This window comes from Gracilinanus agilis, chromosome 4 (assembly GCF_016433145.1).
Source record: "Gracilinanus agilis isolate LMUSP501 chromosome 4, AgileGrace, whole genome shotgun sequence".
Taxonomy (NCBI): Eukaryota; Metazoa; Chordata; class Mammalia; order Didelphimorphia; family Didelphidae; genus Gracilinanus; species Gracilinanus agilis.
Genome location: NC_058133.1, coordinates 253,271,244 through 253,284,911, shown reverse-complemented (window position 1 = coordinate 253,284,911; position 13,668 = coordinate 253,271,244). Strand labels below are relative to the sequence as shown.

Sequence of the window (13,668 nt, the reverse complement as noted above, 5' to 3'; positions counted from 1 at the left end):
AAAAAAAAAAACAAAAAATCTCATTTTCCATACAACACACCCTTTATCTCCTCTACTCATGTATTTAGGCATCTTTTTTTGTCCTTTACCCTACATGCTTTTCCATTCTTTTTGGTGTCTTTGCTTTTGCTATAGATTTCCTACCCAGTCATCTTAACCATTGAAACAATTTAGATTCCTCTCATAGTTTTCTCCACCCTCCCACTCTACTTCAAGGCCAACATCCAATAACTAAGAAATAAAACCATAAGGAATATAGAATTAACAATGCTTCTAAGAGAATTGTTGAGAACTACAAGTCAGCAAAGACCAATGGTGTTAAGTTAAATTATCCATTAATAGTATGTTGTAGTTTTATTTCTTTAAGCATTTCCCAATTGCTTTTTTTTAAACCTTTCCCTTCCATCCTAGAATCAATACTGGGTATTGGTTCCAAAGCAGAAGAGTAGTAAGGGCTAGGCTATGGGGGTTGAGGACTTGCCCAGGGTCACACAGCTAGGAAGTGTCAGAGGCTAAATTTGAACCCAGGATCAACATCTTTAGGCCTGGCTTTCAATCCATTGAGCTACCTCCTCCCAACTGCATTTTAATCCAGTTTGGTTACCTCTTGCTTGACCTCCTTGATTTGGTTCAACCCTATTGTTTTATAGATAAACAAGCAGGAACAAAAATATTAAGTAACTTAGTCCAAATTAAGTAACTTAGCCCTAATTCAAGTTCAGGCCTCAATGATAGCACCTGCATGTCTGTAATATTGCTTTGTCTTTGCTACCTAGGTGTTCCTCACACCAGACACCTTTTTAACAGAAGTGGGAGGCTGAAAATCATTGTATTAATCCTTTCCTAATGAGTGTTAGGAAAATTTAGTATATTTGGTTTCATTCAAGGTCTGTATGCCATAACAATCAAAAAACTATTAAGTATTCTACTCTATGCTAGGCATTGTGGGATATAAAAAAAGGGTATCGCTGCCCTCAAGGAACTCTAATGCAAACAAGCTATATAAAGATAAATTGGAAATTAACAAGGAAAGGCATTAGAATTAAAAAGTTGGGAAAGACTTCCTTTAAAAGATGCCATTTCAATTGGAACTTAATGAAGCCAAGGAAACCAGAGCCGAGGGACAATGCTCCAGATATGGGGGGATAGCCAGAGAAAATGCATACAGCATGAGATATTCTATTACTGAAATATTAAATTTCCAATTGTTAAAAATGAAACTGGGAACTGATTAACAAAAAATGTAACAAATTTGTGGCTTACGAAGCCAATGTGGCCTCCAGGAATCATTTGAGTTTTGACACCATTGCTGTAATGAATTTTTATAGTATTCTTGAGCAATAAACTTGCTTCCTTTCTTTTAGTCTTTGTAGAAAGTCCAGTTTTTCCTTTATCTTCAGCTTTTTGGGCTTACATTCATGCCTCTTTGGGAAAATAGATTTGCATTAATTTTCTATACTGGTCTAATCCCTAAATTGGAGCTTTGTGCTAATGCCAGACTGCCCCCTGCATCATGTTAGGATGGTCAGCTCTTTTCTTTCTGGACCTGAAACTGCAGCTACCACCATCACCCTCCAGGTTTCAAGTGGTAGATCTTCAAATCTTGAGTCTCAGGACAAAGTGAGGCATCTAAGGTTGGGATGTCATATTTTACCCCATGCTGCCCATTTCTGGGATTTCTAAGATCCAAACCAATGCTGGTGTTCTTTTAATAAACTGCTTTAGTGGCCAACATTTCTATTTGAGCTTGATACCACTGCCTCCCAACACAAAGCCTTGCAGACTCCATATATCGACTGATTGTGCTGAAAATTCACCCTCTCCTGCTCAAGGGTTTCTGATAGTCTTTGCAATTCCAGTGTTGGAAATCAATCTATTGGGGCTTATAGGATTTTTTATTTGGTCTGGTGAGAATTAGTTTTACCAGAATAGATTATGTAAGTTGAACCTGTCTGCTTTCCATTCAGAAGGCAATCACAGACAGAAATCTTTTTTTAAAACCTTACCTTCTGCCTTAAAATAAATTATAAGAGAAAAGCAGCAAGGGCTAAGCAATTGGTGTTGACTTGCAGGAGGGTTACACAGCTAAAGAAGCATTTGAGGCCAGATAAGCACCCAAGTCCTCCCAATTCCAGGCCTGGCTTTATCTACTGCTACCTAGCTGCTCCTTGGACAGAAATCTTAAGCAAACGTTCACTAACAACTTGTTTATGTAATACTCATACACATTTCTACACTTTCTTTGCAGCCTACCCAAATTTCCCCAGGTTAGGAAAAAGGTATTTCCAACTTACCATGAAAGGATTCAGTTTCTAAATCATGTCTCACTTGTCCCCAAGTAACATTTTCTAGTATTCAAAAGTAAATATCAATTTGGGGAATTCAATGTAGTGAAGCAAATAAAAATCCTATTCCTCCAAGGTAGGAGGTAGCCAACCTCAGTTCTGGTCCTTTCTCATTTTCTCTTGGCATTCGGGATACCAATAGATCTCTTTCCCTCATACATTTCTTTGCTCATACCCTTTTCCTTCTTTGTAATGTGCTCTAAATGCTCACATCTATGTACTTTGTTAAACTTTCTTGATACTGAGATAATCTAATATTTATCAGAAATAAAGCAGTTTTTCTAAGTTTGTCTAAATTCCAAGACTAGATTGTATATGATCTCAGATCTGCAAAATTAGATCAACAGCCTCTCATTCCTCTAATTTTGCAGAGGCTGGACAACTCACACAAAGAGAACACAAGAACCAGCACCAATCTGGGGACTAAAGGGGTCTATTAACTGGCAAAAAGAAATAACCTTGATAGCAGTGATCCAGGGATTCCCAAGCAAGGCCACACAGTAAGGGGCAGTCACAATACAAACCCTGATCATGACACCAATTCCACTGGTTTTTACCATTGTAACATACTATCCCCCCTTCCCAAGATCAATCATGTTTGAATCCTCATGAAGTAACCCTCAGGTCCCAGTTACCATCTATCAAAGGTACACTTAGGGGCAGCTGGATGGCTCAGTGGATTAGGAGCCAGGCCTAGGGATGGGAGGTCCTACGTTCAAATCTGGCCTCAAGATACTTCCTAGCTATGTGACCCTGGGCAAATCACTTAACCTCCATTGCCTAGCCCTGTAACAAATAAAATTAATACATAAGGATATATATAAAAGATATTAGGGTTAAAAAAAAAAAAGGGTACACCTGACTTGTGAATTGTCCTTTTTGTATAGAAGACTCCTCTGATTCAACCCCCTTGTCAAGTAGCCCGTAACCTAACTCTTAAAAGTCATTAAAAAGAGATTGTTAATGTGCTGGGACAGCCTAGGTTGTTGAATCAGCAGCAGAGAATTGGGTTCCAAATGTAGCACTAGTGGGAGGCCTTCATAGAGCATCCAAAAAAAAAAAAAAATAATAATCAACCCCAATTCAGAATTTACTTAATGAGATTATCAGGAAAGCAGTAACCCAATAAAAATTTCAACTTGACTTTGAAATAATAATTTTACTTTATAAGCACAAATAGAGTACTACATCAAACTGCATACATTTCCTAAAGCTGTTGCATGAATATACTTTCATCCTTATATAACATTTTAAATGTGGAAAGGATTATTTCTTCTACTTTCACATCAAAAAATGGACGCCCAAATAAATTAGGCAGACCTTTGGATTTTGTAGCTTGCTATATGTAAAATTAACTTGAGTCTCAAATTAACTGAGAACATTATATAGTTTTATAATGCTAGATGAGAACCATTGGATGCCAGCTAAAAGGTTGCCATATTCTTGTACAGAAAACAGCTTATTTTCCATCATAATGATCACCACCACTTCCTGTATACTCCATAAATGAGCATTTGCTGCTCTTTTCTATCTCCATGACTATAATCAGCTAATGATTCTGCCTCAAAAATATGTGTTCCTCAGTAAGCCCCATCTTTTGTGACTTTGGGAATCTGTCCTCAAAAGCCACCTGCTAGCTTTTAGACTAACTCCTCTTGTCAGGGAGATATAGGAAGGTGCCAGAAGTGTCTTCAGAGCAGAGGCCCAGATTGAGAAAACAAATCAATCAAAAAAAAAAAAAAAAAAAAAAAAAAAAAGCATTTTTTCAAAAGGCAAAAATTAAGGTCTTTATTTCAATATCTGAGTTAAGGTCGACTCCTTTACCGAGTGCCAATGGTCACCTGCCACACCCGCACCAAATTGTCTGTGTATCCAGCAAAGAGAGTCTGCAGGAAGAGACAAATATAATTTGTCACACACACAAATCACAAGATTAAAGGCCCTTTCTCTCTCACTCTATCTATAATAATGTACCATGAAAAATAGTACCCCAAGGGCATCCTTGACATGTCATAAAATCAGACCATCTTCATGCCTAGAATGCAGTCCCATCCCACGGAAGTTCAATATACAACTTCTATTTAATTTTTTCCTGCACTGGAATCTAAGTTCCTTGAGGCCAAGAAGTAGTATGTTTAAAAGCACTTAAATGGTTCACAAAATAACAGGCCTAGGAAATCAAAGGATGTCTTTCTCTCCATCCTTTCATGTCCCAGAAAAGTGAACTTAGAAAAGGCAATAATCAAATAATCAAATCCACTGGCCTATGTGTGCTAGCTACTTCTCCAAAAAATTAAATTCCAAGCAATTCACTCAAGCCCAAGGACCACTCTCAACAATTCCTTCCCAGTGTATCTAAGAAGGATTCAAGGGTTTCTTCAAACAATTAACTCTTTGTCAGGAAGGGTATGATGAAGACTTACCTGGCCATCAGCAGACCAGGCTAAGGAGGTGCACTGGGGAGGCTCAGCCTTGCTGCTGGTGCTGATCACTTCTTGTTTTAGCTCATCCACAATGATCTTGCCTTCTAGATCCTGAGGATTAACAATAATTAGAATTACATTATGTATTAGGGTTCCCCCCAAACACACATCCAGTCATTTGAGTCTCGTAACAACCTTGTCAAATAGATATTTAACCCCACCCCCCAGGTTACAGAGGCTGCAACTAAGTGCTGGAAAGGCAGGTGGTATGAGACTCCAGAATTTGCCAAACTATCCCAATAAGACACCTCAGTGCTTTTTTCTTTAAAGCTATAAGATAAATGACATACACATACAAGATTGCTCTCTTGTTCAGGCAACATCACAGACCCTCCATAATTTCAGACCTTGGGGTACCAGGAGTTTGCTCAGAAACAGCCTCTGGGTTTCAGCAGGATTAGTCAGATGGCATGTTGGGGTTCATCACAGCTCTACCATGGTCCCCTAGACCCTGTCTACCAATATTTCTCTGAAATCTAGATATTTGAAACCCATCACTTACCCAAATTTTGATGCTGGGCCCAGTGGCAGCACAGAGCCAGTAGCGATTGGGGCTGAAGCAGAGGGCATTGATGATGTCACCACCATCCAGAGTATACAAATGCTTGCCCTCATTAAGATCCCACAGCATGGCCTGACCATCCTAAAGAGAATTCAAGAATATTCCTATACAGTTCATTTCTTTAAAATTCAAACTACAAATCAGCCCATTATTTCATTCCATTTTTTTCTCAGCTCTGAAATTGCCTGTGAAACCTCAAATCTTGTCATTTTCCCTGTTTCTATAGATGCAGGAGCCAGGATACAACTAACTTTACTCTTCTAGCAGTCCCAAAAAGCCAAATAATATATCCAAAGTAGCACAGGTAGTGATAATTCAATCTGTTCCTACAAATCCATTGGTTCCTGTGATCAAGAATAATTGATTCCCCTATGGGCCAGGACCCTTGAAATTCCATTGTCAATAAATTCTTGGGTAGTTTTTTTGGGATAAAGATTTCCCCACTTCTCATACCTTGCCTCCAGAAGCACAGAGAGAGCCATCAGGAGAAACTGTCACTGTATTTAGGTAGCCTGTGTGGCCAATGTGGTTTGTTTTCAGTTTGCAGTTGGCCAAGTTCCAGACCTAGGGATATGGGAGAAAAGTTTCAGAGGGAGGGCTCTGCTCTGCCTTTAGAATACATTTAATTAACCCAGAACATTTCAGTTTTCCTGATGTTGATGATCAGAGGCAAACTATGATAATCCAATAGAAGTTTCCTTAATTTGGGAGTCCTTGAATGGATCTTGAGGTCTCTGGTCTAAACTTCCTGTGGACATTTAAGACTCTTAAATTACATTTCCCACAATTCCTCTTGCGTAATACAGGTGGGCAGGAAGTGTGATTATGCAAACAAAAGTATAAAGACTCAAGTCGGAATTTGTGCCTTTGGTTACAAAGGTGACAAAAGCAGAGTTGGGAATGTTAACCCCAGCTTTTGAATTTCATACTCAGTATAGGAATAATTGAGAACTACTCAAACTGGATTTCCTAGTTTTGAGTGGCAGATTGGTATCTTTGTATGAAACCAGGCAAGTTTGATATCTAAGACATAAAGGAAATTGACATGTACTAAAACTCAAGAGCTATAACTCAAAAGAATGAAACATAAAAAAATTGTCAGCCATCATGAAAATACTCTATTCATAACCTTTCAAGGTAGTGATACACCTAGCTCCAGGAGATCAAAGAGGTAAAGCTTCCTTTACCAACCATTCACAGCAATATTTTCTCTAGTAAGACTAAACAAAATTGGTGGCCTACTACTATAAAACTGAACAAATTCATATAAACATAATTGAATATTATACCATAAAGACCAAAGAGTAAGAATTCAGAGAAAAAAGCAAATATAAACTGATAGTAACATAAAAAAACAAAGCAACAAAAACATCGTTAGCCATATCTTCAAGTGAAGACCCTGAATTAGTAAAGGTAATATAATTTTAACTAATAAGGAAGACTGCTAAATTCAGAAACAGGTTAAGAACATACTAGGAGGAGGGCAAATAGATCCACTTTGGTCACTCTCACCTTGACCAGTTTGTCCCAGCCACAAGAGACGATGATGGGATTACTGCTGTTAGGTGAAAAACGGACACAGGACACCCACTCTGAGTGGCTCTCATCCTGTGGGATATTCAGAATCAAAGTTAGACACAATTACTGTCCCTGTCCCAAATTCTATGGCTGAAATGGTTCTGCTGATTTATATTTCTTACAATCCTAGTTGGTTCAAAAGGGATCCAGAGTGGAAGAGAAAATGCCCATCATATTCATGCATGTACCAAAGCAGGGAATATAACCCTAAAATTACTGTGACAGCCAGTTATTGTGACTACACCCCATCTGAATTCACATCCCATACTAGTGTCCTGCCGCCCTCTCAGGCACCAAACCATATAGAATGGAATTTCAGAGACAGAATTTGTACTACTCCTTACTCAAAATATGAAGAAACTCAAGTCTGAAAAGGGACTCACACATCTATACTTATTTGTGTATAAGAGCCTTCAACAAAGCAGAGGCTGTCATTTCAATAACCAGGCTAATACTCTGCATTAACCAAAATTCAATATTAAATTGACTACAGGTCCAGATATCACACATTTTATTGCAGAGGTGCAGGGAGGACAGGATGGAGCATGGGTAAATAGGGTTAACCATACTACACTCAAAACTGAATTTATATTATAGTGCAATCAAACCTCGGGTCTTTTTGGACATAAAATATTTATTATACAGCTATAAATCCTATGCTGACATTTTACCTGCACAGTGTATTTACAGACACCCAGGGTGTTCCACAGCTTGATAGTCTTATCCCGAGAACCAGAGACAATCTGGCGGTTGTCTGAAGAGAAGGCTACACTCAGCACATCCTTGGTGTGACCGACAAAACGCCTGGTAGTAGTGCCACTAGATGGGAAGACAGTATTCCTCTAAAGTATATGAATTCCTTTTCTCCCAAGACAATCTTCCACAATCCTCTTCTACACTGGGTTTTTCATAGCCTCCTATATCTCTATAACATACCACAAATAGCCCCTTCTTTAGACTAACCAGAACCCTCTGTTGAAGATCTAGATCCAATACTGGTCCGAGCAGACAATAATGAAACAATTTCCTCTCTGTATTTGAGGGTTTAGGGGAGTAGGGAAAAGATAGGTATGGAATCTTCTATACAGTGTTAGATGCTGTCAACCATGTCTATTTCACCTAATTTTGTTTGCAGTAAGGCAGTTGGGAGGCTGGAGAGAATACTGAGAAATCTTGTTGGTAAAATATCTATGTTTATATAGTTTTGAAGGTCCCATCAGAATTGCAGGACTTGTCTTCAGTCCCCAAGGGGTCAGCTGACAATGTCATCTTCTCATCACCGGGACATCAAGAATTCTCCAATTTTCCTAGCTGCCACTTGTTCATTGGCTTGATCCAGGCCATAAAACTTCCCTAGTTACCTGCTATAATTATGCTCAACTCCTATAAAGCTAAAAGTCCAATTCAAATGAGCAATGTTTTTTTTTTACTTAACCCATTATTCTTCCCTATTCAAACTATGATTCCACTTGGGCACCTGGAGCACAGAACTGATTTTACATAATTCTGCCATTCAGTTGTGTCTGATTCTTTGTGATCCCACTTGGAGTCTTCTTAGCAAAGATGCTGGGGGGTTTGCCATTTCCTCCTTCAGATCATTTTACAGATGACAAAATGGAGTTAAGTAACACAACACATAAGTGCTTTATAGAATTCTAGGGCCCTTCTAAGACCACTTCTTCCCCTCTTCTATCCTACACATCCTTTTGTAAGAAGCTTAGGTTTAATACCTACCCCAAGAGGTAGCCATTCAAATAGGTACTTACGTCGTGAGATCCCACAGCCTTAGTGTGCCATCCCAGGAGCCTGAGAGTGCAAACTGGCCATCAGAGGAAATGACCACATCACTGACAAAATGTGAATGACCTCTGAGGGCACGCTGGGGAATCCCGTAGTTTGTTTCGTCTCTGGTAAGCTTCCACATGATGATGGTCTTGTCTAGATAAGAGAGAAAACAAGTTAAGTCACTATAAATTCATGTCCCTTCCAATCCTGTCAATATATGTTCTTATGCTGAATAGGACCACAATAGGAAAGGATATCTTTTCAGTCTTGATGGCTGCAAAGCCCTCAAAATGAATTTACACAAAAATATAAGACCTATAGAGCCACGGAAGAAATATTTATTACATACTTATTTCTTGTAACATTTCTTCAAGGTCTAGAATGAGGAAATGTGGATTTACACTTTTACAAGGAATTTAAATTAAATCTGTGGATGTCATCCGGCCCAGATTAAATTTAGTTAAGGATTTGTTGAGTGCTGCCCAACACTTGCTAGGTATTATAGGAATTACTAATGGAAAGACAAGACATACAGAGAACAAGAGAGCATAGACAGACTGTCACAAAAGTCCAGAGTCAAAGGACTAAATAGTCCTTTATAAATAGTTCCTAAATTGTTCCTGTTATGAAGAGAATTTACAGAAACTCTCCTTGCCCTCATGGTACTTGGTCTAAGAAATTCCATGCTTACTCTCTCCCTTTACTGTCTTTGTTCAAGATGTTTCTTCACCCCTAACTTCTCTTTCTTTAAAACCCAAAAGATTTGAGTCAGTGGATCACAAGTCAATACAGTACTTTGCATTGTTATTTCATGTATAATATTAATCTTGCTGCCTAAGTGGATTCTAAGCTTTCCTCATACTGCTATCACAATAAGCAGGGGTTAACTATCTGAATCAATTTCTGCAACATTTACTTAAATGCTTTGGCACATTCTGGAAAAAAATGGCTCAATAAGAAGCTTAGACCAGTTCTCCCCAACCTACATCACCAATCTCTGGCACCTCTTCTCAGAGCTCTAAGCCCTTTTTTAAAACCACACACTAGACACTATTTCTAGTCTTCTTGTATCTCCCTTCTGTCACAAAGTTAAAGTTGAAATTCCCTTGTCTGAATTTCAAAGATCTGGCACCTACCACTCTGGTCTCATATTCCTTCATCTATGTCCCAGAAATCTGGACTACATTATTTCCCAAACATTCCTTGTACTTTTTCACTTCCTAAGACTAAATCTCCTTCCCTATCTTTGCCTCAATTTTCCATCCATCCACAAAGACTGTCACCAAGGCCTAGCAATACTCTGAATACAAAAATACCCTCACAAATATTAATTGGGAGAAAATTAGGGAAACTTGGAGAGTATTAGGAAAACGTAGTCTCAGTCATATGCACTTTCAACAATATAGTTATGTGTTAATAAAATTATCTTTTTATGAATGAGAAAAAAAATTGATTTTCCTTCACTTTTAACCCTGAAGAGGTTAAAGTGATTTAACCAAGGTTACAAGACAACTAGAAGTCAGGTCTCCTGATTCCGAATCCAGCACTCAAGTTTCAATACATCAGTATACAAAAGTTAAGGTGTAGCACTGGATCTGAAGTTAGAAACTTGGATCTGAAATCCCTTCTGTGATCCAAATTTCTTACATACCTAGTTGTGGGAAGAGCATTTCATTATGTAAAAAGCATTATATAAATGCCAGCAAAACCATCCAACCCTTTTGGACTTAAGCCTTTCTTATATTCCTAAAAATTATCAAAGTGCCTGGCACATAATAGATGCTTATAAAAGCTAGCTGATTGACTCACTAAGGAAAAGACTCAACGGAACAAGGCAGAAGCTCAGAAACAGCCTCTGTATTCAGCATAGGCATCAGATGGCATGTTAGAAAATCATCATTGCTTCTCCTTTAGCCCCAGGAAAACCTCCATTAAGAGGGAAAAAACCCACAACCTGCCTCTTTTCCCACTCCTTTCCCCAACCCAAGATCTTCCTAGTGTCTAAAATTACTTGTTGTGTTTCCTCTGCAAATCTTAAACTCTCCCTTAGCAAAATTCCAAAAATTCTTAATAAGTGCATCCAATATGTTCAAGGGCCTGGATATGAGAGAATGAAAAAAATTCTTTGTGATCCTTCAAATTATAGTATGAGAGTCAGGCACACAAATTCAGGAAAATTTCCTGTTGGTGGTTTATACTGGAGCCTCAATTCCATTTGGAATCTAAAACTGAATTTTCCAAGAGTCTACACAGTCTTAGAGACCATCAAGATCAATTGCTCATTTACAACATAAAGAAACAAGGCAGGAGAGGTGCCACCAGAACAATGTCACACAGAAAGCAGAGTCAGGATTTGAACCCAGGTCCTTATATTGAAAGCAAACACTCCTTTCTAAAGAATTCTGAGGAACCAAAGATCAATGGGCGCTGAGGAGTCAAGAAAACCTGAGTTTAAATCCTGTCTCACTCTAATGACCTGTGTGCTTTCTTTCCTTATCCGGAAAATGGGGATGAAGCATTCAGCTGCAGTGAGGATCAAATGAGCTTTAGCACAATGCCTGGCAATTGGTAGGAGATACATTGCTTTTTCCTTCCTTTCTACCAATTCTAAGTGAACCTGAGCATCAGGATGCCTAGGGTCGGGGGTGGGTGTTCAGTGAAAATCTGAGCCTCAAGATCTTTAGGAACTAAGGAGAATCCAGTGACCAGGACTCAAATTACATTCAGAGGCTTAATTCACTGTCCTTGGAAAGAGATGTGTAATGAAGGGTGGAGTGTTGACCACTGGGTTTAAAAAAAAAATTTAATAAGTAGGTCTTCAGAGTAGGAAACCCAGCTAGGATGAGACTGAATGAGTGACAGCCTCCCTTTTATATTTCAGTATACCCCCTACCTCAATCACCACTTACCCAAGGCCGAAGGGCCGGATGCAACCAGCTTTCAAAAGGGAGGCCTTTCTATCCTTTCCTGAACCTGAGGGGAAGGTTTCAACAAGTACCACCCCTCACCCCATTGAAATCCACCACCCGCCCCGAGCAATTAAGTACACTATTAGGTGGTGTATTCTACCCACCTTTTTCTGTAATACCCAAGGACACATTCTGGATCCCCATCCACTGAGTGGTTTCACCCAAATCGCGTCGCGCCAGTCTCTCCACAGACAAAATGGGCTTTTCCAAAGTACCGCTCCCCCCCATTCCCTGCCCCCTCCCCGGCCTTCCTTCAACGCGGGAGCTTAGGCCGCGTCAGCCCTCAGTCTGGGCTAAGTGACTGTCCGGCACAAATGCTCTCCCCCTCCCCTCCCCCGCCCGAACCCTGTGGCCCGTCTTCCCTCAGTGTGGAATCCTGCCTTCCATTCCCTTAGCGAAAGCAGACATTCCTCTCACAATCCCCCATTACCTGCACCACCACCGCCAACCCTCCCCTACACCACTCTCCCCGGTCAGTGAGATGGTCTCTCCTAACCTTCCCCCCGCCCCTGGCAGGCGTGATCCGGGACGCGATACCTCGGGAGGCGGACAGGATCATGTCTGGGAACTGAGGAGTAGTGGCAATCTGGGTCACCCAGCCATTATGGCCTTTAAGGGTACCCCGAAGGGTCATCTGTTCAGTCATGATGACGAGAGCTCAGTGGATCGCTCCAGGAAGAAGGATGGATCCAGATTGCACGGAGAGAGACGAGCCAGGTCCCCCTCACGCCAGCCACCCAGCAAGGAAAGAGAGAGCAGCTTCCGGCCGGAATCGGATATACCCTAAGTTCCCGGACCCTGTTCAAAATGGCGATGTACGTAACACGTTTCCGTACGAAATGGCGGAGGCGTTGTCCAACAGCCAATAGGCAAAAGAGGGTCGGCGCCTCGGGGGCAGCAAACCGATCGTGCGTCATGACGTATCGTCCCGGGCGCAGCGGAACATCATGGCCTCTTCCTTGTTCCTGGCTTCCTTGCTTTTTACTCCCCTATAACTTTTTTGCTCTTTTACTAGGGCCTTCATTAGCAAAATCAGAATAGAAGCCTACAGAGAGGTAATCCCGAAGTCTTGTTAGGTACTGAAAGCGAAGGGAAGGACCTTGGTAATAAGAAAAGCGAAAATTGTATGGCAAATGGGAATGGGGCCGCGTCTTTGCTCCACTTCCCTGTGTAGCCTGGGGCTCACACTGTCACTGAAGACAGTGAAGCTGAAAAAGACACTTTCAGGATCGAGAGTTTGCCTCCCGCGCTGGCTGTTTCTCTGTTTAATGCCCCCAAAATAGGAGCACATTTGTATGCAAAATAGAACAAATAAAAACTATGCACGAAGCTGAGTTTTTCATAATACTACCTTTTAAAAAATATAAAGTCATCACTTTTTAGTGCTACCCTGCTTTCTTTCCGAACGTCTGCTTTTAAAAATGTTTCAATAGTTCATTTGGGGGTAAGAGGAGTGCAACACCATCGTCATTTTTCTTGCCTCCCCCAACACCCATTAAAAATAGAAGAGAAAAAACTTGTAACAATATTGTTTTGTCTTTTTATTCATTGTTCTATTGACTGCTTACAGTACTGCATCCGTTCATTCCAAGTTTCTTTGAACTCATCCTTTGTCCCTTTTTATACAAAAATGATATATTAACATAGCATATTTTATTTACCATTCCCCATTTAATTAGATTACTTTCGTTTCCTGATTTTTTTCCCCTTTATTTCGCTCTGGAGGAGCAGCAAGATTGTTTTACTTATTTATATTCCCTTTGTGCTATTCTCCACCTCTATCCCTGTACCAGTTTCTGATGTTAAGTTTGGGGTATTATGCCCACTTTATTGATGTACTTAAAAGTGCTTGTTGATCGTTTGAGAACAATTGCTGTTAAATATTTGAAGACTAGTACTCATTTCGTCAAAATCTCCTTTTTATTTTTCTTTATAGTTTCTAAAAT

The 13,668-nt window shown here is 39.9% G+C and overlaps 1 protein-coding gene and 1 non-coding gene across 2 annotated transcripts; both read right to left on the bottom strand.

The window, feature by feature from the left end:
- Nucleotides 1-4,105: 4,105 nt before the first annotated feature.
- On the bottom strand, nucleotides 4,106-12,470 carry RACK1 (receptor for activated C kinase 1). Its single transcript, XM_044673566.1, has 8 exons — nucleotides 12,260-12,470; nucleotides 8,735-8,906; nucleotides 7,640-7,787; nucleotides 6,903-6,998; nucleotides 5,844-5,954; nucleotides 5,331-5,471; nucleotides 4,769-4,879; nucleotides 4,106-4,231 (listed from the first exon to the last, which is right to left on the bottom strand). The coding sequence occupies exons 1-8, from the start codon at nucleotides 12,366-12,368 to the stop codon at nucleotides 4,166-4,168; spliced, it is 954 nt and encodes a 317-aa protein (XP_044529501.1). The 5' UTR covers nucleotides 12,369-12,470; the 3' UTR covers nucleotides 4,106-4,165.
- LOC123248200 lies at nucleotides 5,193-5,261 on the bottom strand. Its single transcript, XR_006506274.1, has one exon. It is a non-coding gene; the product is annotated as a small nucleolar RNA SNORD95 (small nucleolar RNA).
- Nucleotides 12,471-13,668: the final 1,198 nt, after the last annotated feature.

What these genes read in the sequence shown, in the direction of transcription:
- RACK1 (XM_044673566.1), bottom strand. Translation starts at nt 12,368, where the DNA reads ATGACTGAACAGATGACCCTTCGGGGTACCCTTAAAGGCCATAATGGC. An exon ending in GGCCCAGCATCAAAATTTGG is followed by an intron (nt 4,880 to 5,330) that starts GTAAGTGATGGG and finishes GTTAATCCTCAG; the next exon opens with GATCTAGAAGGCAAGATCAT. An exon ending in CCTGGTCTGCTGATGGCCAG is followed by an intron (nt 4,232 to 4,768) that starts GTAAGTCTTCAT and finishes CTCTTCCTGCAG; the next exon opens with ACTCTCTTTGCTGGATACAC.